This window comes from Podarcis pityusensis (genome assembly GCF_964106645.2).
Source record: "Podarcis pityusensis genome assembly, chromosome: 5".
Lineage (NCBI taxonomy): Eukaryota > Metazoa > Chordata > Lepidosauria > Squamata > Lacertidae > Podarcis > Podarcis pityusensis.
Genome location: NC_138032.1, coordinates 45575885 through 45600677, shown reverse-complemented (window position 1 = coordinate 45600677; position 24793 = coordinate 45575885). Strand labels below are relative to the sequence as shown.

The window sequence follows — 24793 nt, the reverse complement described above, 5'->3', positions numbered from 1 at the left end:
AGGATTGCAGTTGGTAAAGCTGGTAAAGACTGCCCCTAAGACCATGATACACCACTGCCTGTCATAATATTGGTCTAGATGGGTTGGCGTCCGTCTGTCTTGGGAGACAATGGAAAAGTGCACCTTCAGGGGTGCCTGTCACAATACTAGTCTAGATAGACCCCAAATTTTTATATAAAGCAACTTCATATGTTCAACATGCTCATAATTACTTGAGTCCATAGAAGTGCATATTCCAGTGAAATTCAGTTACCTCAGTAGGATGGACAGAAAAGGGTAGCAAGACATCACTATCTGACAGACTGATTAAAATCAATACACACAATACATTCTGGGAGCAGAGAAGCATGTTAGTAAAGCAAACTTGGCGCCATTCTGTGGCTGCTAATAGCTATGCCAGGCCTGGCCCACAATTACCATTCATAATGTGTAAATGGATCACCACACTATTTTAAAATATTTTAAAAGGCCAATGCATTTGACAGAGACAATAAAATTTTCCTTTCAGTTCTGCATATACACTGAATCTGTGTTTGGTTTTATTAAAAACTTCATCTAAATGAACAACTGTCACAGACGTCTACCCAAATACACTCAGGGAATGGCAGGAAGGACTATACATTTGCATGACACAAGCAACTCCAGGAAGACTTTTGTTCCAGGAAGAAACTGCTTTACAATTACCAAACCTCTTTTACTGTTTACTAAAATTGCTTCTCATAGGGCTTTGCAACATCAGGGGAAATGAAGTGAAAAAATAATCTAGACCATTTTAAAGCCTGACCAGAAAAATGCTACGAAATGATATTTTGGTTGTTAAAAATGAATACTTTGCACTCTGACAGCAACTTCTGTCTAAAGATCTTTACCAGCATTCTGACAGCTAACCTCACATCTCAAGTGACAGGAAAATATTATTGCCATGCTTCCCTATTTATCTGCAGGCTTCAATATTTCAGAGGGAAATGAGCAACAATTCTATGTTAAGAAATATACTAGTATGAAATGACAGTCTGGTGAGCCATGGCATCAGAGCATGAACACTGTTTTAGGCAGAAGTGAAAGTCCATTCTTATGTTTTATTAGTTTGAGGCAACTGCAGAAAAACATCAGCTTCTGCTACTCAAGCTGCATCAGTCCACACCGAGACAGTCATACACATGCTCTTCTCAGCCAAAATCCGCTTCTGGCCCAACACCACAAAGGTGGCAATGTGGAGTATCCCTTTGCACAAAAAAGCAGCATTCACACAATAATAAGTCAAATAATAAGTCAGCATAAGCTGATTTTCCCCCACAGATGCCATGCTGCTTAAACCAACTGTGTGTGAATATACCCTGAGACACTGAAATTTCCAAAGTGAGTTCTTGAAGACCTACAGAAACTAAATACATTCTGGTGAGTTTTCTGATAAAATTCATTTATATACAAGAAAATATGGCATATTCATTTTAATGTATCCACTAAAAAGGTTCAAACACATCTGAATCAAGTTCATAGAAATATTCAGTAGAAAGCTAGTAGCCCATTTAATAAGACATAAATGCAACTACTAGTCGCTATCCAGAGCTGCCACATTTTCAATGCAACTTTTTTTTTTTAAAGCAACAAAGGAAAGACCATAATTTCAAGAACTATCAACAGGCTCTTAATGGGTATTGCTAGACTCACATATGTAAAACTGTGTTATGTGCTGCTGGATAATTTTACAAACCAGACATGAGTCCCATCTTTGGAATCCTTCCTGATTCCTGCTCTCATATTTATTCCTTGGCAGACCTCAGAGGAAACAGGAAGTACCCTGTCATCTTACAGTGGGGCAGGGGGTACAGTCCAGATGCTGTTGGATTGGGAGATGGAGTCCAACAGTAGGGAACCATGTTTGCTTCCCATGTTACAGGATCCCACAGTTAGGCATTCATTTATCTCATGTCATGTAACTAAAGGCTCACACTCAGAGATACTTTTAACAAACCCAAGGGACCAGGATGTAATTTTGTGCATGTGGCTTTATTGTCCTATTTTGCCACAAATCTTTAGAAGGCATTCTCAAATTACTTCAGTGCGAGTGAGGGAGCAGGGGGGATTTTTGTCAAAATCTACATTAGCAATATATGACCAAGAAAAAGAAAGTGTTTAGTTTCCCCAAGTGTTTTCATTCTCTCCTGAAAATCTGACCTTGATCTGAAGAGTCTATGTGTGTGTGTTTTTAAGGAAGTTCAATGTCAGACTCTACATTACCTTTTGCTCCTTGAGCTGCTGTTCAATTCTCAGGAGTTCCTCCTTGTTTCTATTCATATTCTGCTGCATTGCCTTCATTTCAGCCAATTTACTGTCTAATTCCATCTGCTGCTGTTTTAGTTCCCTCTCCATTTTTTCTTTTCTTCGGGCCTCCCTTGAAGCCTCATTCTGACGCAACTGGATTTCCTGATTAAGCTGCAAACAGCAATAGAGGAGGAAATGGCAAAAAATTATTTTTCTTTTAATCAGGGGAATCAGTAAGTGTATATTTTACCCACATATAAGTTCGGCATTCTACTTTTTGCTATTTAAACAATTTACACAGCATCTGGACAGTAAGGTAAAGGTAAAAGGTAAAGGACTACTGGACAGTTAAGTCTAGTTGAATTTGACTATGGGGTGTGGCGCTCATCTCCGCTTTCAGGCCGAGGGAGCCAGCATTTGTCTGCAGACAGCTTTTTTCAGGTTATGTGGCCAGCAAAACTAAACTGTTTATGGCGCAATGGGACACCGTGACAGAAGCCAGAGAGCACAGAAACGCCGTTTACCTTCCTGCCGCAGCAGTACCTATTTATCTACTTGCGCTGGTATGCTTTTGAACTGCTAGGTTGGCAGGAGCTGGGACAAAGCAATGGGAGCTCACCCTGTCGCGCAGGTTCAAACTGCTGACCTTACGATAGATAAGCCCAAGGTGGTTTAGTCCACAGTTCTACCCATGTCGCTACACAGTAAAATTGATCAGAACCCCAGCCAAAGTAGGGCTAATGAGATAAAGTCAATGCTTCACATGAAGAATGGAGGTGAGGGTGAAGCACAGTTGGTTAAGGAATGGTTTTGTGAAACAAAATATGTTTTAGGGAGACTTCGGGGAAGACAAAGAAGTGATCTGATGAACAGAGAAAGGAATGTTTCAGGAGTGAGGGGCAAGAAAGTCTAGAGATCACTGAACACCCCACTATCTACCCCACAAACCCATATGGGCTTTACAAGTACAAGAAAGAAATGATCACAAAACTCAGATGGGATGCCAGATGGGATGCAAGCAAAAGGGATGGAACCAGCAGAAGAAGGAACCCTGGTTCTCAGGCTGTTCCCCTCCCACTCTACCTAAAGTTAAAAACCTATTCCTGCCTCCATTCTGCCCTCTCCCCTGATGTCTCCCCTCAATCTAATCTATATTATAAACTCAGCAGAGTAGGAACATGTCTTCTCAGTATTTATAAAGCAGCAGCTCCGGTTGGTGCAGATTTGGCAAACATTTAAGTCCCCTACAGAAGGAAAACTGTTCTGAAAAAGATATGTCAGAGATCAATGAAAGAGATTAAATGCACTGATGATGCTCTGCCACTGTTGACTTCTCACCAACCCACCTGGAAAAGGTTTAGGAAGTAAAATAGCAGGTGGTAGTTAATAGAGACAAATTGGCAAGCTTTGAAAGCCTTCTAGACAAAGACAAAAGTGACAGCAAATACGGTTTACACAGACCTCAGCAATGGTTTGTTCCGCCACAGTTTTTGTCATTTCTGCTTCGTGCTGTTGATCTGACATATTTGTTACATTTTCACGTAACTTTACAACCTCTGACAAAAGCTGGTCTCGCTCCTTTGTTACTTCTTCCTTGAATTTTAGCAATTCCCGCAGGCTGTGGAGGAAAAAAATATCTAAGTCAACTTCTCCGTATTCTCCGCAAAAGGTACTTTGTGGGAAATGATAGTGTAAAGATATAACAGCTTTACATGAAACGCCCCTTCTATTAGTTCACAAAACCTGTCAACTAAATTGCATGTCTGTGAACATTTACTAAAAACACCCTATTACTACTTAGTAGCAAAAATCATGACCCAGTAGTTTTTATTCTTCAGCTGAATTCATGATTCAAACTTAGTTCCTTCCAACCTAATGATCAGAACTCTAAACTGTCATGCTCTGCAGCATGTTCACTGTATGCCCACTCCTCTACTCCTGCCTTGCTGTTTTTTGGGTGTCTCCCTTTGGATTTGAATGTTTTCTCAGCTAGTCTGAGATATTACATGACACATAAATGTCCAGGATCCAAGCGATGTACAGACAAGAACATAATCTGCCCAGGATATCTGGTCATCCGGCTTCAGCACCGTCGACCCTCCAAAGACCTTCTGACCAACAAAGAAGACTTCCCTTTCTCCCCTGCTGACCAGTATACTTTCCCACCTTTTCCATGAAGCGTTTGGCAAAGTTCTCTAGTTCCTGTGCCCTGCATTAACTATTAACTGTACAACTACAGTAGCACAGTAAATGAAACAACTACATACTGCAGTGCTAAAATTTAGATTGTAAGCTCCTCAAAGCAGGGACCCACAGGGAAGGTGCCATGTGCACTGACTGCTTATTATTGTTATTATCAACAGTAAAAGTTAGACACACTGAGTAACAATGAAAGACACTGGGTTCCAACTGAAAACCCATGTGGAAGGCAGCTTGAACTTATGCTCCAAGTATGTTGGCAACTGCTACGCTACTGTTACACAGGTGCTCCCAGCAGCAAACCTAAAATCACAAGATTAACAGTACAAGTTAAAGCTAATATACCAATACCAAATGGTTGTGGCAACTGCTTTCCCATCTACCAATCACACTGTTGCACACTAACAATTTCTTAACAGTTTTCAAGGATTGTTGTTGTTTAGTCGTTTAGTCGTGTCCGACTCTTCGTGACCCCATGGACCAGAGCACGCCAGGCACTCCTGTCTTCCACTGCCTCCCGCAGTTTGGTCAGACTCATGTTTGTAGCTTCGAGAACACTGTCCAACCATCTCGTCCTCTGTCGTCCTCTTCTCCTTGTGCCCTCCATCTTTCCCAGCATCAGGGTCTTTTCCAGGGAGTCTTCTCTTCTCATGAAGTGGCCAAAGTACTAATCAATGCAGAGATTGAAGATGCCCCCATGGCCTAACATTCCCCAGAACATAAATCCTAGATCAGGGGTGGCAAGTGCTTCTGGGTTTGAAGGCCACATTCACCTTTGGCAAACACTCTGGGGACCACATACCAGTGGTAGGTGTTGGGGAAAATGTGTGTGGGCACACAGCCCCCCCCCCCCATTACTGCCCTCTCCCCACTCATCATATGGTTGATCTGAAGACCAGTAAGAGGCAATTTGCATTCTCATCAGGGAACTGGACTTGGCCAAGGAGTTTAAACCTTTCTGCCCACCCCAGTGCCATGCTTCTTTTATTTTTACCACTGCTAAAATCAGTGGCAGAAAAGCTTGCTGGGAGGGGGCACATAAGGCATCCTGGCTAGGGGATAGACTGCTGTGGCTTTTGAATAAAATTTATCAAGCTATTCTGAGGGTGCAAACACACAGCTTTTCACACATGAAATATATTTTCCCACCTAAGAGATAATACGTGCAGGTTTTTGCAAGATTATTTGCATTATCTTTATCAAATGTAGTCTCAATGAATGGCAATTTCTCCCAGTCCTCTCCAGATGCAACTCACTTATGCTCCTGACCCAATGATAATCCAGATCCTTGCTCCACTAATTTAGTCAAGTTCACGATTTCCTCTTTAAGAGACAGGATGGTTTCCTTTGCTTTCTGCTCCTTCTCATAAGCTGCATCCACCATTTTCCAGGCCTTTTCGATCTCCTGTGGATGGTTTAAGAAAAAACAGTTTCATATATTTAATTAAAAATGAACAATTAGCTAATTAATTTTCCTCCAGGTTAATGAATAAAAATTTTCAGCCTTCTTTCAACCTTTGGTCTTCATCTGTGTTCTGTTCTATTAGCCAATTCTGTCTGGCCAGTAAATATTAGTACTTTCAATTAAGCAATCCATACTTACTAATATGGAACATTATACCTAATTATATTGTATTTTCAAAGTTATTTTTTTTTTCATCAGCATGAATCTTGCTTAAAGTCCACTGGAATCCGTGGCCAAGTTTATCCATATTTTGCCCAACATTTCTATAATCATAATTTTAAAATCCAGCTTTTCTCTTAAAAAGTCCAGAATGAGATGACAACTAAACATTCGGGGGGAAACTTTCTGACAGTAAGAGCTGTTCAGCAGTGCAACAGACTCCCACTAGAGGTGGGGGGCTCTCCTTCCTTGGAGGTTTTTCAGCAGAGGCTAGATGGCCATCTGTCATGGATGCTTTAGCTGAGATTCCTGTATTGCAGGGGGTTGAACTAGATGACCCTTATGGTAGCTTCCAACTCTTAAGATTCTATGATTCTATTTGATTCAAACAAGAAATTCAGGGGAAAGCTAGCTAATATTTTTAATATTTTTTGCTGATCTCATAAATGAGTAAACGTGATATGAATATTTGGGAGAATGAGTAAAATGCAAAGCAAGTTATGGTTAAGCTAGCCTGTAAACAATGGGGGTCAAAGGAAGGGTACTCAACCATGACCTGAAGCCATGTGTTTTGTCATAGAACTTAAAATCTACTGTTTGGGATATTATTTCCAGCACATAGCCAGGGATTTTTTCCCTTTCTTTGTTAACCATCATATACTAGTCCATCAAATCATAAAAGTATGGAGAGAGTCCAGGTAGTAAGAAGGTCATCCCCTTAATATCTGTGGCTCTTGGGTCAGGAAAGCTGCTTGCTACCACATCTTAGCTTCTTCTCTTCTTTTTTGGGACAGCTCAGAAGGATAATTTGAGTAAAAAGGCAAGCACTCTAAAGGATTCTCATAAAGCTTTTGAAATGTGTTTTCATCTACCATATTTCTTCTATGTTCTATGCTCTCATACCACATCTCATTATTATGTAAATATTGTTTGATTTTGAAGTGATAATATGAAGCTTACTGTCCAGTTCAATAAAGCATTATACACGTAACTAACAATATGTTTAAGAACAGAAGAATTAGCCTCAGACGAACTATTTTTGTGTTTAGAATCTAAGGGCCAATCTAGATTTGGTTTTAAATGCAGCTTTATATTTAATATTCATTTCTTTAAAATGCAAATAACAGCCCTGCAGTGGGGTGATAATGAGGGGATTCTTGATACAACAGAATGCAGTAAAGAAAAGAACACAAAATGAGAAAAAAGATAAGATCTTGGATAAAATAAAAGAATTAGAGAAGAAATTAAGAGTGAATCCGAAGTCACAGCCAACTCTGAGAGAAATCAAACTTTATCAAACGCAATACTCTAAATTGATAAATCAGGAAATTGAATGGAAGGTTAAATTAATGAAACAAAAAACGTTTGAGTCGGCGAATAAATGTGGAAAACTGCTAGCTTGGCAGTTGAAGAGAAGACAAAGATTAAATACTGTTACGAACTTAGAGGTTGATGGAAAAAACATCCAGAATCCAGTGGACATTAGAAAGTGTTTCCAGAGATATTTCAAAAAATTATACACCCAAGGGCCGCAAGATGATATTGAGATTAAACAATTTTTGGCAAAAAACGGACTATCTAAATTGTCACAAGAAAATAGGACAATCCTGAATTCTAAAATAACACAACAGGAGATCGAACAAGCCATCCAGAACATGCAACTTGGCAAATCTCCAGGACCAGATGGGCTGACCTCCAAGTACTATAAGACATTAAAAGACTATTTGATACAACCTTTGATGGAGGTCAGCAATGAAATTATGGAGGGGAAGAGGGCACCGGAGTCGTGGAAGGAAGCGTTCATCACATTAATACCAAAGTCGGAAGCTGAAAAGACACAACTTAAGAACTACCGTCCCATCTCTCTTTTAAATGTGGATTACAAAATATTTGCAGACATTTTGGCAAATAGATTTAAAAAAGTTTTAAATGAAGTAATTCATAAGGACCAGGCCGGCTTTCTCCCAGGAAGACATCTGTTTGCTAATACAAGGAACATTATTGACATTTTGGAACTTTTGCAAACAGACATAAATACAAAAGCAGTTTTAATTTTTATAGACGCGGAGAAGGCCTTTGACAATATCTCCTGGAAATTTATGATGGGAAATTTAAGAGAGATGGGAGTGGGACGGGGTTTTGAGAATGGGATTGAGGCGATATATTCAGAACAGAAAGCTAAACTGATAGTTAATAATGTGGTTACAGAAGAGTTTAAAATTGAAAAAGGGACACGACAAGGTTGCCCTATTTCCCCTTTGTTATTTATTTCGGTTCTGGAAGTGCTATTGAACATGATTAGAGGGGATCGGTTGGTGGAAGGAATTCAGGTCGGTCAGAAACAATATAAATTAAAAGCTTTTGCAGATGACCTGGTTTTGACCTTGCAGAAGCCAGAGCCCAGTACGAAAAGAGTATTACAACTGATTAATGACTTTGGTCGGGTGGCTGGATTTAAACTAAATAAACAGAAAACTAAGGTTTTGGGGAAAAATTTGACTGATACAGAGTCAGAACGGTTTCAGAATGAGACGGAACTTAATGTGGTTAAAAAAGTAAAATACCTAGGGGTAAACATAACAGCAAAAAATCTAAGTCTATTTAAGGACAATTATGAAAAATGCTGGACAGAAATTAAGAGAGACTTAGATAGTTGGTCAAAATTGAAACTTTCTTTGTTAGGCCGAATTGCTGCTATCAAGATGAATGTATTGCCAAGGATGTTGTTTTTATTTCAAACACTTCAGGTTTTGGATAAAACGGAGTGCTTTCAGAAGTGGCAGAGAGACATTTCTAAGTTTGTCTGGCAGGGCAAAAAGCCCAGAATTAAGTTTAAGATATTAACCGATGCAAAACAAAGAGGGGGCTTTGCCCTGCCAGACTTAAAGTTGTATTATGAAGCCGCAGCGTTCTGCTGGCTAAAAGACTGGCTACTTCTTGAGGACACTGATGTGTTAGATTTGGAAGGGTTTAACAATGCTTTTGGATGGCATGCATATTTATGGTATGACAAGGTTAAAGCAAACAAGGCCTTTAAGAACCATATTGTCAGAAAATCATTGTTTAATGTCTGGACAAAATATAAAGACTTGCTGGAAAATAAAACACCAAGGTGGCTTTCACCTTTGGAAGCCAAGGCCCGAAAAAGACCCAATATGGAGGCTAAATGGCCAAAATATTGGGAAATACTAGAAAAGGATGGAGACAATTGGAAATTGCAGAGTTTAGAGAAAATGAAAGACAAAGTGCGAGATTGGTTACATTACGCTCAGATTAAAGAAGTTTTTAAAAATGATAAGAAACTAGGGTTCCAGGTGGAGAAATCGAAATTAGAAACAGAATTGTTAGAACCAAAGATTAAGGTACTTTCAAGGATGTATAACTTGCTGTTGAAATGGAATACACAAGACGAAACGGTTAAATCGGCTATGATAAGGTGGGCACAGGACATTGGGCATAATATCATGTTTGAGGACTGGGAGAGGTTGTGGAGTAATGGATTGAAATTTACTGCATGTAACGCTCTGAAAGAAAATGTAATGAAAATGATTTATAGATGGTATATGACCCCAGTCAAACTTGCCAAAATTTACTACCTGTCTGATAATAAGTGTTGGAAATGCAAAGAGTGTGAGGGAACGTTCTTCCACCTCTGGTGGACTTGCCCTAAAGTGAAGGCGTTCTGGGAAATGATTTATAATGAACTGAAAAAGGTATTCAAATATACCTTCACTAAGAAACCAGAGGCTTTCCTTTTGGGTATTGTCGGCCAAGGGGTGGCAAAGAAGGACCAGACATTTTTTATGTATGCAACAACAGCAGCAAGGATACTTCTCGCAAAACATTGGAAAACTCAAGATCTACCCACACTGGAAGAATGGCAGATACAACTGATAGACTACATGGAACTGGCTGAAATGACCGGCAGAATCCGTGACCTGGGAGAAGAGAGGATTGAGGAGGATTGGAAGAAATTTAAGAACTATTTACAAAAGTATTGTAATTTGAGTGAATGCTAAATAAGATGCTAGATCAAAATAACTGAGCACCACTAAATTTAGAAGTTTTTAAGAAAATAAGTAAAACTGTGAAATTTAGCTCCCTCTGAGAATTATAAGATTATGAAATATAGAAGGGATATAAGAACTTAAATAAGATGATAAATTGCTGACAAAATGTTATAACGATGAAAGTGGGAGCGGGAGATGTGAGGAAGTCCAAAGAAAATGTGAAAATATGTTAAGATCAATGTTATATTGCTTACTATGTTTATTTTTATTGTAAAACCTAATAAATTGCTTTAAAAAAAAAAAAAAAAAAAGATAATTGTCATGCTCACAGCAGGCAGTGTGATTTTCCTCTGCTTTAGTCCTGAAATCACCCATTTATGTTGGTGCCATAAAATTAATCCTGGTGCAATTCCATGTTTTAAAATAGTATTTAATATCCATGTAACATTTACATTTGTTTAAGGAACAAATTTGTTCAACAAAGCAGATGAAGGGGAAAATAATATTTTACAGGAATATTCCTTATCCCATTGTTGTTGTTTATTCGTTTAGTCGTGTCCGACTCTTCGTGACCCCATGGACCAGAGCATGCCAGGCACTCTTTATCCCATTAAAACCCCACAAAATTTCATTGATGTTTTTTCTTAGCACTGCAGCCCCAAAGCAAGCCATCAAATAGATTCTACAGTTCTATGATATCAGTTATTTTTTACAATACTGTCATAATAGTTTCATTAAAATCAGTGTCACCTGCCTAAGTAAAAGGTGTCATATTTCACCTGCCTAAGTGAAAAATGGTCCAATCAATTAGCCTTAAGCTGCAACTTTACTGTACATTCCCAAAAGTTCCCAAAGGACCACAGTGGCACAACTGGATAATTTGGTGCATAATGTAATTGCTCATCTCATCTCCATACTCTTCCTGCTCTCATTGACATAGTCAAAGGAGTCTGTACACTCAGATGAAGGACATCTTAATACCCAAATGGGCTTTTGTTTTTGTCATTTACTTTGGCTAGAGCATGACTATACACAACATTATGAAAGTGTCCTCTTGTTTGTTTGTTTTATTTCAGATGGAGGAACACAAGGTTGTTCCTTTTTGTATCAGGGTAAAAGGACAAAGAAGTATTAATATGGTAAGATAATAAAATAAGCAGTTCAAGTATGACTGATTGAAGATACAAAACAAAAAGATTGCAAAAACCTGTTAGATCTAACTAGAATTAATCTTATGCTAGCCCCTAAAATTAGATATATAAATACATTATATTTTTACCAAATTCACACTATAAAATTAGCACATTGTAAATGTAGGTTGTGTCGCTCTGAGCAGTCTGACATACGCAGTAGTCCATTTCCTGCATATTCTTTTAAATTCACTTTCAGCACTTTTGCTGTTACACTGTAAATGTGGCTTCTGTTGAAAACTAGAGGCATGTATGTGATGAAACAATCACACAATAGCTTTACCACATGCCAAACGTTGCATGGGTTCATTTGACCTACATTCCGAAAATGCCAGTTTGATGATGAACACTGACCTCATTAAAAACTTTTCTAGGAATGTTACAGAAGAAGAACAGGGGGAGTAGCAAGGACTCACAACTTCAGCATGCATACACTACACACATACATTTACATTATACTCTAGTTTAACAACTGTTTCAAGTGACATGAGAATAAAGTCAATGTAACTGAATGTGACTGTATGGTTTAAATATGTATTATTAAATATTTAGCATAGGTGCCGTGAGTTTTTCTGCATAATCTGATCTTCCCTCTCCACCACAGATGATTAACAGAATTAGAAGAGCTGAGATCAACAGTAAAGGGACATCAACTTCCACTACAAACTGTAACTCACACCAAGTCATCACACTAAGGATCATGAAAGTGCTAACATTTTACAGGTTCAAGACCTCCTATGGCCTCAGTTATGCATTTGTCATGTTTTGCTTCCTTTACCCTTTTCAGAGATGCTATTGTTGTCTGGTCATCCTGTGAGAGTTTCAGGGCAGTAGCCACTTTAGCCGAATTCACCACAATCTCTGCATTCAGCTCCCTGCATTTTGCCATGAGACGCTTTTCATTCTCATAGGACTTTCTTAGCACCGTGTGGAGCTTCTCATATTCCACGCGAAATTTCTCAAGGCTTTGATCTCCTGTAAGCTCATTGATGACTTCTTGGAAGTCTTTTTCCAACGCTTCAAAGATATTTTCTTCTATTGCAGGTTTGTCATATTTTTCCTGGATGAAAGGAAAGAGAGAATCTATCAGTCAGTCACCAAAGGCATCTTGATAAGATAATGACATATCCCAAGATATTGGTATAATAGCTCCAAGGTACCTCCTTTTGATTAAAACATCTGTGATTATGGCAACTCATACCATATGAAGCTTACATTCCATCCTATTTTAAATGCACAATCCTTTAGGCAAGCAGAGTCTTTTAAACATGACTTCAGCCCATCTATAAAGACTTACCATTACACAAAGTATCCAATTATAAAACACAACTTTTAAAGATTCCAGTGTTTATATCACAACTGCTGTCTTTGTTTTCATGATCATATATTCCTTGAAGATGTCACTTCAAAGTATGCTGCTCTTCAATTCTTCACTAAGCAGTTACTTGGGATGGGGGAATCAACACCATTTCGGCCTTAAAATAATGCTAGGCTTATCAATACTTTGTAGTCCCAGGAAGTTAGAGAGTATATCTAGGACCTGGCAGGTTACAGTGCATGGTTTACATGCCACAGCCTGGAAGCCATTTGTTTGACAATGTTTGTCCTACATTTCTGTACACTTCCTCTGAAACAACTATTAGAAACAAGATATTGAATTTAAGTTGGATAAACCACAGGTCTGAAGAAAAGAAACTGATTTGCAGTATAATCCTATGCATGTTTATTCAGAAGTAAGTCACTTTGAGTTTTTTACATTTTCAATAACTAAGTTGGTCTGAAATAAAAAACACTGCTATTTGTATTCAAAAGTAAGTAAGCCCCATTGAGTTTAATACAATTTACCTCCATGTGAGTATAATACTGCAGCCTAAATTATTCTTACATAAAATCACACAGATCACTAAACATCACATTTTAATAAATAGATAAGGAATCCCCAACCTTTTGGGGCTCAGGGCCATACTTAGAAATTTAAGAAACTGTCGTGGGCACCACATAATACCCATTTCATAGAAGAAAAAACTGAAGATTCTCAGACTCTTCAAAGAAAGAAAACGGGCAAAAAGCAAAACACCTATACACATCTCAAAAAAATAAAAAGTTTTTTAAAACACCCCTAAAAAGACAATCCCTCCTAAACAAAAGAGCACACAAACCCTCGTTTCTTTAAAAAAAAAGAGACAAGCAGAGGGGCTTGACAGGTAACTAGTGGGGAGGTTTCTGAGGAAGCTGTGGTGCACACAAATCCCACACCGGAAACCCCATCTGTAAGGGAGCCTGAAGGAGTCCAATGAGGACTCAATGACCACATAACGCTGACTGATTTGAGAGGTAAAAATACTGTACTGTAAACAGCCTCAACAATTGAATTTCTAAGAAGTGATAACTGCCTACAAAAATAGAAAAATCCAATATTTTAACCCAGCCAGAACTGTGCACAAGTGTGTCCATCCCAACTCACAAAGAAAAATCCAAAATGGAGGGGGGAAACCCCAGAACAGTTCAATGAGAACCGAGCATGCTCAGTGGGCATGAATGCTGATCAACTGGAAGGAAGTGAGAAAGATGTGGAGAGAGGAGAACAGGATCCCATTTGTTTCAACTAATATATTTTAGCTATAGAAGCCAATATATCACTATTGTATCACCATGCCGCCACTGAGCCTATAGCACACAATATTGCACCTCACCATAAAACTATTTCAATTCACAATGCTTAAAATGTAATAGTATTCTCTACTCATGATAAACTACTTGCTGACAGAAAAATATGTGTGAAATCAAACGGAAGTAAAGATGTTTTGTGGGCTAAGGAGAGCAGTGAGGCTGCCTCTGTTTTATTCTCCCTGTCTGAGTTCATGCCAAACTCAGTTATTCAGCCTATAAAGCTTGGTTTATTGCCCCCCGTTTGCCCAGAGTATCAAGAAACACAGGCTGGGAACATTTCAATTAATAAAGGACAAAACTAAGGGAAAAGGCAACGGCTAGCTGAAATGACAAAAAGATTGTTAGCTACAAGGTGCATAGGACAACTGTACTAGAAGACACACAAAAAATGGCCTCTCTTAAAGAAACCCTTGCAGAATGTGAGGGGGGGGAGAGAAAAATAAAGACTTGAGAGATGAAAGAAAGGAGGATTGAAATAATAACAGACATACAAAACAAGAGAAACAAAAAAGGAGTCATTTGTTTATTTTGAGTCTATCTATCCCACCCTTTACCAACTGTCCCCAGGGAGGAAGCTTTGACAGTAAAATATCGACAAATCATTAAAATAATCTTATATGCATAATGACTAAAATAGCATAAAGCATCCTTTAAAACATGAGATCAACCAACCAGTAATAGACAACAAACTTGAGTTCTCACTCCATCCCAAGTGCCTTAGCAAAGTTGTTATGAGACAGAGAGAGAAGGAAGGTAGTGGGATGAGGGAAGGGGTAAAAGCAGGCTGGGGCAAAAGAAAGATATAAGGAGGGGAAGAGAAAGTGAGCAGGTAGGGAACTACAAACAAGAGATAGAAAAGAGATCCAGACCGACAAAAATGGAATAGAGGCGGGGACCTTGGGATGGCTAGTGGTGTTAAATGCTTTCCAGGATTTTTTATTTTATTTTTTGGTCATCAACAATACACAAAGATTAGTCCACATGTTGATTTCTTACTAAACTGACAACCCATAGGATCAGCACATGTTCCACCAGTACAAAAGAGAGTTGGTGCCCCTGACGTTTTTTCTCTCCATTTCAAGTTCAGCGCTACAAATGTTTGTTGGAGTTATTGTTGTCTGCTCAAGCCCACAGGGGAAATGGTTGATAGGAAAGCAGTGAACACGCTTTAAAGAACAGTCACCAATATACATAGAGAAGGCATTATGAGAACGAAAAGGGAAACTGAACATAAGAAGAACCCTGCTGGATCAGGCCAATTGGCCCATCTAGTCCAGCATCCTGTTCTCATGGTGGCCAAACAGACGTCTGTGGGAAATCAGCAAGAAAGGACCTGAGCGCAAGAGCACCACTACCCTCTTCCTGTGGTTTCCAGCAACTGGCATTCAGAAGCATTAGTGTCTCTGATCATGGAGGAAAGGCATAATCATTATAGCTAGTGCCACTGATAGCATTATCCTCCATGAATTGGTCTAATCCTCTTTTAAAGCCATCCAAGTCGGTGGCCATCACAGCCTCCTGGGGGAAGGAACTCCATAGCTTAACTGTGCTGCATAAAGTACTTTCTTTTGGTGTCCTGAATTTCCCAACATCCAGCTTCACTGGATGTTCTAGTGTTCTAGTGTTATGAGAGGAGGGAGAAAAACTTTCCTCCAGTCACTGTCAGATGTCGGCAAGTGATAATTAGAAGAAAGGATAGTAAAAGGAATAGAAAACGAAATGGAGAATGATGACAGAGATAGAATACAGGGCAGGATGGAATACAGATGTGGGAGAAACAAGTTAAGAGAGTCATTCTGGGAAAAGAAGGGTAAAACAAATTAGACAAATTCATTGACAGGAATTCTAGGACACAATGATGGGTAGCGAAGAAGAACTGGGCAAGAGGTAAGGCATGGGAAAGTGTGGAGAGCGAAACGCTTAAAATAGGTTTATGATCAGACATGTAAACTATTCTGGATCAATTAACTCAGAACAAAGTTCTACCTGGCTCCATCACTAACTCAGATTATAATCCCACTTTTTCACCATTCTTAAACCATGCTACTTCTGCGTACAATAATGGTGCAAGGTAGTGAGAGAACACCCTTGAGTTCTGACGAGGAAATGTGTGGTGTGTGTACATACTCAAGGGGATGGGATGAGGGGGTTTTTTTGACACCCCATGTCTTTATAAAATAAGGTGAGAAAGGACATTGTCGTGAGCCTACCTACAAGCGTGCAAAGTTTAGATCTAGGAAAACTGGCGAAAATCACGCTATCATGTATGTTACTGCGACTGGCAAATGAAAGAAGATATTCTTCTACTTCTTCCATAGTATTGGGGCGGGGGGGGGTGGAAGCAGCAGAAGTGGGACGTGGAAATACAGTACCTGAGAGGGCTCCCAGTAACCCTTGTTTCCTTTTGGGGAGAAAGGAGGCGATTCCTAGGTATGGATGGATAGGGGGAAATGTGTTGTTAAGGAAAGGTAATGAAGGGGAGGGGGAGCCCTAGAGCGGCGGAGGAGGAGGGAAATACGGAAGAGGCTGCACCGTGAGGAAGGGGCTCACCTCTGCCATTTTTGCAGCGGGTGGAGAAGTGCAGAGGCCCCGAGGTGAGAAGGGAGCGAGGACCCCGCGTACAGGCCGGGCGAGAGGGCCTGTCCTTCTCCTTGCTGCCGCGTTGCCGCTGTGTACACGGGCCGCCGCTCTCGTCTCCTAGCAACCGCTCCCCCTCCCTCCCCACGTTCGGCCGGGAAGGCTGGGCTGAGGAGAAAGGGGGCGCCCCAAAGAGGGAAGAGGGCCCTGAGGGTCTGTAGGGGCCTTGGAGTAGCGCAGGCAGCAGGCGGAACCCGCAGGGCCCCAGGAAGGCGCCTTCTGCTGAATCAGACCATTATTAGTCCAACACATCCAGCTCAGTGCTGCTGCTGCCCATTGAGTAGCTCACTGGGAAACAGGGTTTTCCAGTTCCCAGCAAGTGACTACTATGGGCTCTCTCTTTCGTCCCATAAGCTGCTCAGTCCCTCATGACTGCCAATTCTCGTTTTTCTCTCGAATATTTCCGTGCTGCCGTTCAGGACTAAGCCCACCTCTGTACAATAAAACTAGAACTGCACTCTACAAAAACACAGCCCAACTCAACACACACCTGTGAATCCAAGCTAAAACAATGAAGAGGGAAACGGTTTTTAAACCAGTGGCAATGTAAAGCATTATATACAGTGCTTTTTCTGGGGGGACGCAGGGGTACACATGCCCCTAAATATTTTGTGAATCTAAGTTCATTGAGGGGCAGTATTTCAATATGGGTAGGAAAATGAGAGTACCCCTAAACTTCTTTTTTAAAAGAAAAAAAGCACTGATTATATATAAAGCATGGGTGTAAAGCATCAATTCAGCCCAACCTCTCAATTAGAAGAGTGCCAGAGAGAGGAAGGAAGCTCCAAGCCACAAATCCTGTTTCGTGAAGACTGAAGTGATGTAAATGTCTCTGATCTGGGATAGTGGTTTCACACATGTAGTTGTTGGGTGATGACCACACTATCAAGCTGCTTTTATACAGCAGGCACCTCCACCTCCAGACTGTCACTATTTTCTGATGGGAGTACATCAATTAATTCGGTAATTAATTGATTGAGAGGTCTTGCACAACTAGCCTGCTTCCCCACAAAATCAAACTTTTTATTATAAGGAAAGTGACAGGAAAATGCACTGGAAAGTGCAGGATAACACTTGCTTGACTCATCATCTAACCTCCCCACAAACAGAATCAGAATGAATGCTGAATAAATAGCTGTCATTGTCTAACCTCTGTGCAAACAAATCAGTCCATAATGATTGATAGCAAAGGGAACAACATTTCAGTTGGCAGCAATAGGAACATTCTGGCATAGTTGGAACACCCATATTCTAACTCCAGTCGTCACTAGCTGGGACACCAACACTCAATTTTGCATTGCTGAATGTTCTTCTATGCTATAATATACTGCCTCCTGCAGTATGTTGCCAACATTTCAAATTAGGCAAGCCTGTGAAATGGCAGGCTGTGTACTCCTCAGCACCTTATGTGTTCATTTACATGCGTGTGCACTGTGATTAGATGCATCCACTACCGTAAAACCTATTCACAACACATAACTAGAACTCTAAATTCTGTAGAAAGCATCCGCATGTATGGAAGTCTCCCTCCCCACTTCAAAAGATCATGGAGATCAAAATTCAATGCATGGAGGGCTGTAAAGATGAGAAATGTGACATACTGCAAGGTGTAGAGTTTGCCAGCATACCCTCATTCTCCCTCAGTTAAGGGAAGTAAATGCCCAAATAGAACTCCTGACATTTAATTCCTAGGGCGGGCTGAGGGGAAAAGCTGAAACTTGAAGAAAAACAATTCCATGTGTATGGTTGCTAATAAAAAGAAAAAAGCCTGCCCCAAAGCAAAAAAGGGACAGTGATTTACTAAGGATAACTACCAGAAAACCAGGGTTGTCATCTCTAATAAATAAAAAATAACTGGAATATTGGGATTAGCTGGATCAGTCACCTACTGAAACCCTTTTGGTTGCTGAGTGAGCAGTGTTTGGCGAGTGAATGGTTGTTAAAGAGGAGGCTTATTTGTTGCAGAGATGCTTATGGGTAAGAAAAATAAAGTTCTTTATTGTAGGAAGTGCATAACTTGGATGGCACATTGTCTAGCTCTAACTGGTCTAGAGAAGATTGAGGCAGCCTTGCTTGCTTCTTTGTTCTCCCAGAGAATAGTTAAAGATGACTTCACATCTTAAGGTTCAAGAGAGAAGTGTGAGGAGGAGGAAGTTGTAAAACAAGATGCAACCTGAGAATATCAGTCTAACAACAAAGAGAGAGAGAGGTCGGATCAAGAGGTTAAAGTTACATGAATAATATGAGAATCTGGATGACCCTAACTCTTCTGTGTTAATCCATGCAAAACCCCTCTGCAAGCTGCGTTGAACAGACTTCCAACATGGAGTATATGGAGGAATGGAACATGGACAAAGTTATGTTATGTGACTGTGCTATTGCATCACATTAACATTTATTTGGGGGAATTCTTTGGGGGAGTCCTCCGTGCTTAATTCTAAAAAAAATAAGGACCCAAAAGTCAGCTGTGCCAGAAAACGGTGTCCTCTAGAGGCCTTCTCTATTATCCCACAGGCACAAGGACTGATTGCAATTGCTCTGTGCCCTATCACTAGGAAGAGTGGTTGCAAATTCTTAGTTATATATTATTGCTATATTTTCTGCCAGGGAGGAGCACTGGTGGGATTTTCTTGTCTTGGGTGCCAAAAAACTTCACCAGCCTTGAGGACTATGCACTCTGCCTTGGTTGCAGGGCCCTATTTGTTGTTCTGCCTCCGGCAGCTAAATGTCTTGGGCTGGCCTTGGCTCTTATGTGCAATAAAAAATGTACACTTCATGTCTTCAGAGGCATTGTTTCTTAACCCTGGCTCAAATTAAGCATTGGAGCAAGGGAAAGATTGGATGAGCATGGAAAGAGATTTCTCTGCTGCAGGGAAGATTATTCCAGGCAGGAAAGGCTGATTGTGAAGGTGTGATGGAAACTACTGGAATAAATGGTGGGGGGCAGGACTTAATTTGAGTGAGTAAACAGAGAACCTGGTTCTGCCAGAGCTCAGTGCTGGAACAAATTCAATTCAGTTTAACTCCGCTTAAACACAAGCAGCCAAGTATAACTGGATAACTGTGGATCAAGCTATAATTAACATTTATTAAATGGCTGCATACCCAGTGATTATTGCGTACACATTAGCTGCATAACCAGAATCTTAATTTATGTTTATTTTTATATATCTCAGAATCTCTCACTTTCACTGAACGGTTTGCCTCCCTTCCATTCCAGTCACAGTGAAACTGAACCCACTGAAGTGAATTTCATTAAAATCCATATGGCTCAACAGATTAGTCTGTTAATCAGAACCATTTCTTCCTATTTTCTTGCTTTGCCCTCTCTTCTTCTGTCCTCTCCTTCTTTGCAGATGTTTGTCAATATTGTCTCTTGGATAGATGTATCTGCATCTTCTGACTTAAATAAACATAACCGCCTCTGCCGATTTGATATTGGTGACAGGGCTTATCTGCATTGCAACCAGCATTCAGCCAGAACTGAAAATATCTGAGAATCAGTGTAGGCACTTCTATTATTGCATTAAAATTAAATTGCACCAGTCCAAAGAGAATAAGATTCCCTCTTCAGACTAAGGCACTGCAACAAGCATGCAGGCAGATTATTAAGGCTTACTTTTGTTCCTATAATATTACTGTGCTATTAATTATCTCTGTGTGAAATGATACAGCCACTGAGAAGGATTGTAAAAAACGACAATGGCTTTCGACCCTGTATCTTCTGCTCTTTCTCAACAAACCACAGCGTGCATATATGTGTCTGAATGTTCTCCTTTGTGCCAGCAAGGTTTGTAAGCATATGAAGTTCTGCAAACATGAAGTATTCCAAGATACGTGACCTGGCATAAAGCAAATGATCTATGCAGGCTGTGGCTTCTTGAGAAATAGCTGATGATGTCAAGGCATATAAGAGTAGATGAATAAGTTATGTTAAGATTATTACTAATATGCACATGTGTTATATTTAAGTTATTTTTTTCTTATTACCTTGTGCCTGACTGTAACACAGTATGCATTGATTATATGATTAAACAGAAAAGCAATTTTTAAAAAGAGAGAAATAGCTGATGATGCAATGTCAATGTGTTATAAACAATGCAAAGTAAGCGATCAAAAATATTAGCAATATTTTACAGCACAGATATGGCCAACAAAGTTCAGACCAGTTTATGTGATTACTTGGTGGATATATGTGTTTTACTAGTTTTGTAATCATAGCGTTAAGGCAAAAGTTTAATGCCTCAGTTGGATTGCAGTGGCATTGAAGCAGAAAACTGTTCAGGGGCTTCAGGGGCCATTTCTAATACATATACAATGAAACCTCTCTACTGTCTCCTCACCTATAAACTCTGTTGGAAGACAGGTTACCCAGGAAAGAACATTTGCTTATGCATTGTTATAATGAAGAAAAGCACTAGATGGCACTATACAACCATAATCTTACAGTGGAGATGCTTAGTTTTTGCCTAAATTCTATTTTTTTAAAGAGTAAACTCATTCCAAAGCTTTTTTCTGCTCCTTTTCCATTTCAATTATATTCACCTTGTGATCTGATCATGTTGTGTGTTGTCAGCTGAATCTTAACAATCTTAACTATTACTATCAGGCTACACACAGCTGTTGATAACTATAGGTTTATTAACAATTTTAAGGTTGTCTGCGGTGTCATGGGAGGTAAGACATCACAAACTCACATGGAAAAGATATGTAAATTGCCTGCGGCCTGCCCATCCCCATTGTCCCCACTGGAAACCATGAAGGTTAAATTTAACCATGAAGGGCAAGCATGCAAACACTCACTTACACCTTACACTAGCCACCTGCGGCCTGCCCTTTAAAGGAGAAATTGTGAATTGCAGAATTTTAAATACCCGTCATCATCCTTGGCTTCACTCAATTTTGTGTACAACACTCTTCCATTTTTTTCTAGTTGTAAGGGTGGGGTGGGGGAGGAGGAGGAGGAGAAGGAGGGGCCTCACAAGTGGAGTAACCTAGAGCCTCTCTTCATCTAAATTTGGCCCTGGGGCCGGTTCACTGTCCCTCAGATCTTGGGGGGGGGGGAGCAGACTGTGGGGGTTTTTTGGGGGGGGAGAATGAACACATTCCTATGCCCCACAAATAACCCAGAGATGCATTTTAAATAAAAGGACACATTCTACTCATGTAAAAACATGCTGATTCCCAGACCGTCCATGGGCCAGATTTAGAAGTCGATTGGGCCGGATCTGGCCCCCGGGCCTTAGTTTGCCTACCCATGCCCTAGGCACTGGGGGATTAATAGGCACACCAGCAGCACAAAATCCAAATTAAGCCAAAGTACAAACAGGCTTTCTGCATGGGAAGAAACAACAATACACGCTTTTTTTTGTGGTCCTTCCAGGGCTGCGTATTCAAATAAAATGTACATTATCACCTTTCTAGGAGTAAAACCTGCTAGAGGGCTGAAATTTATAAGGGAATATAGCAGAATTATGCTTGTTGAAAAAACATAACACCATCAAAAGGACTATCACAAGCCAGTCCCTGGGAATGTGCGGGGGGGGGGAGTGTTTTGCCACGATCTATATCCCATTCTTTTAGCATAATCTCTCTCAAGGGTAGTCCCACCCAGTCACTTAATTAGCAGTCTAAACTAATGCTGAGTTATGTGCACCTACCTAATGCCACAGACTTCAATGTGTTTGAGCACCATTAGCTCTAGATACCTGTAGAACAAATATGTACAATGCAGGCAGGGCTGGGAAACTTGATGAAGGTTTATAGCTTGGAGAGGAGCTGGTAGTGGCCTTCCCTTCTGCCAGTATGAAAACCTATCCCAAAGGAACCCATGGCTGGTGGGGAAGGTGGTGGCTAGCCTAAGGTGTACCGGTAAGTGAATGTTTGCATGCTTGCCCTTCATAGTTTCCAGTGGGGACAAGAAGCATCAAGAAGGGTTCAGGACTGAAGGTATGATTATGCTGACTGGATGAAATTCGGGGGGGGGGGGGGAATCCCCATCTGAGAATAAATGTCCCAAATGTCCCAAAAGTTAGAAGTACTTTTAGATGGAAAGGTTAACAACATTAATATTCCAACAGATCATGCTCCCCGTTAGGTGTGTGAGTGAGAATAGTCAAATGCAACAGCGGGAAAAGCAACAGGAATGAAAACAGATTGGCTTGGTTCTATGAGACTATATAGTTCTGGTTGGATCTCTTTCTCTACCCTGGACATGACTATGCCAAGCTGTAGGAGAAATGCTTCTCTTTGACTTGTCAGTCAGTGATACAAAATGAACAGTATGTTCTACTCTCAACATTTCGTACTGGTTCGGTAGTACGAGTAGTATACCATACTAGGCAGAGTGCCTCAAGTAGAACTGGCATGTCCAGATAACTGGAGTCTCCATTATTCCCAATAGTACATTTGATGCAAGATCAGCTTATGCCGCATAACTTCCTAAGTGGACTGAAACAGTGCTGGATTTACGTATAAAATAAACAAGCTATAGCTTAGGGCCCCACTCTCTTGGGGCCCCCCCAAAAATGTAAAGGAATAAAACCTGGATGTACATTTCCAAAATATAAGATAAAAAACAAATAAAATAAAACCTACATACAGCAACAGTGTTTTGTGTTGTGTAGGCTCCTATGATGTAAGTAATGGGCCCTGCCAGCTAGCCTGCTCCCTAAAATATCACTGGTAATTATTTCACTATTAATATACTTATTTCAGTTCAACAATTACTTTGATAAAATACATATTCTGTGATGTGCAAATGGCTTTAGATACCTATTAGGTCCATAAATTACAATATAGCATATATTCAACACAAAAAAACCAGCAACAATTTGTTGTTGACAAAGGACAGCTGGACATATAAAGGGCCCCATTACCTTCAGTAGCTTAGGGCCTCATCAAACCTAAATCCAGCCCTGGCTGCAAAGCATCTTTAGCAACCTTGAATGTTAAGTTTAACTCCTCTCTCTAATTCCCCAGCCCCATAAGTACAATGTAGTAGAATGTAGAATCAGATGTATAGATGCCACCCTTCTTGTGGCCTGTGCATCAGGGCAACCAAAGCCAATGGAACAAGTGCTCTGGTGCTAGAGCAACCTCTTTTTGCAAACTGAAAAAAGCACACACATGCATTACAACAGATTCTATTTGTTTTAAGAGAATGCTCATTTCAAGCCTAACTTATTATTATTAATCTAGAGCATTTGTACCTCACTCTTCAGCCAAAAAGGCTCCCAGAGTGGCTTACATACAATCAGCCCACACGCTTGAAATCTAAAATAAAATGACATGGGTACCAATCTACACCTGCTGCGTGTACAGTGGTACCTCGGGTTACATACGCTTCAGGTTACAGACTCCGCTAACCCAGAAATACTACCTCGGGTTAAGAACTTTGCTTCAGGATGAGAACAGAAATTGTGCAGTGGCAGCAGGAGGCCCCATTAGCTAAAGTGGTGCTTCAGGTTAAGAACAGTTTCAGGTTAAGAACAGACCTCCAGAACAAATTAAAATCTTAACCTGAGGTACCACTGTATAAGGAATAAGAGTCCAGCATCCTGTTCTCACCATGGCCAGCCAGGATTCTTGCAAGCTGAACATGACACCAAGAGCACTCTGCCCACCTGTGCAGCCCAGCAATTGGCATTCAGAGTTGTGGGGGTGGAGGTGAAATGCAGCCATCTTGGCAAGTAGCCATCAATCACAGCTTAAGAAGCCCAATCCTGTGAAGAGTTACACACACCTAAACCCTTTGAGTCCAATGGCCTTAGGCAAGATCAGGCTGTTCATATGCAAAGTGTGGTCCTTGTCTCTTTTGTCCATTATTATGTCTTCTTTCACAGGATGGGGTGGGGGAGTCTGAGAAAGGCTGACCTGCCGACGGGGAGGCCAGGTAGCAAGTTCCAGACACACGTGACACTTGAATCCAAGCCTTCTGCACCGTCTGCCAAACAAACGCTGTTGCATATTAACATTTAATAGCTACTTTAAATTGCTTAAAATGCTTTTCTCATTTGTTTCTTCACTCTCCTCCCAAGGAGCTTGAAGTGTTTTGAGCTTACACCAACCCTGCACGGTAGTAATTTCACCAAAGCAAGGCCCACGGGTATTTGAACCTGGATTTACAACGTCCAAATTCTTGGCACCGGCAACTGACTATTATCGATCAGATTCGAATATAGAGATTGGCAAGGCGA

At 40.4% G+C, this 24793-nt stretch overlaps 1 protein-coding gene and 1 long non-coding RNA gene across 2 annotated transcripts in view; one reads left to right on the top strand and one right to left on the bottom strand.

Annotated features, from left to right (window-relative positions):
- The window catches only part of CFAP58 (cilia and flagella associated protein 58), an 80359-nt gene extending 63701 nt beyond the window's left edge, over positions 1–16658 (bottom strand). Inside the window, exons 1-5 of the mRNA XM_081006345.1 lie at positions 16509–16658; positions 12067–12348; positions 5721–5869; positions 3727–3883; positions 2242–2436 (exon numbers count right to left, since the gene is read on the bottom strand). Coding sequence (XP_080862471.1) covers positions 2242–2436; positions 3727–3883; positions 5721–5869; positions 12067–12348; positions 16509–16517 — 792 coding nt within the window. The 5' untranslated portion in view covers positions 16518–16658. The remainder of the gene's footprint in view (positions 1–2241; positions 2437–3726; positions 3884–5720; positions 5870–12066; positions 12349–16508) is intronic.
- LOC308477426 overlaps positions 1–24793 on the top strand; it is a 314602-nt gene that overhangs the window by 184173 nt on the left and 105636 nt on the right. The gene's annotated exons all lie outside the window — the stretch shown is intronic.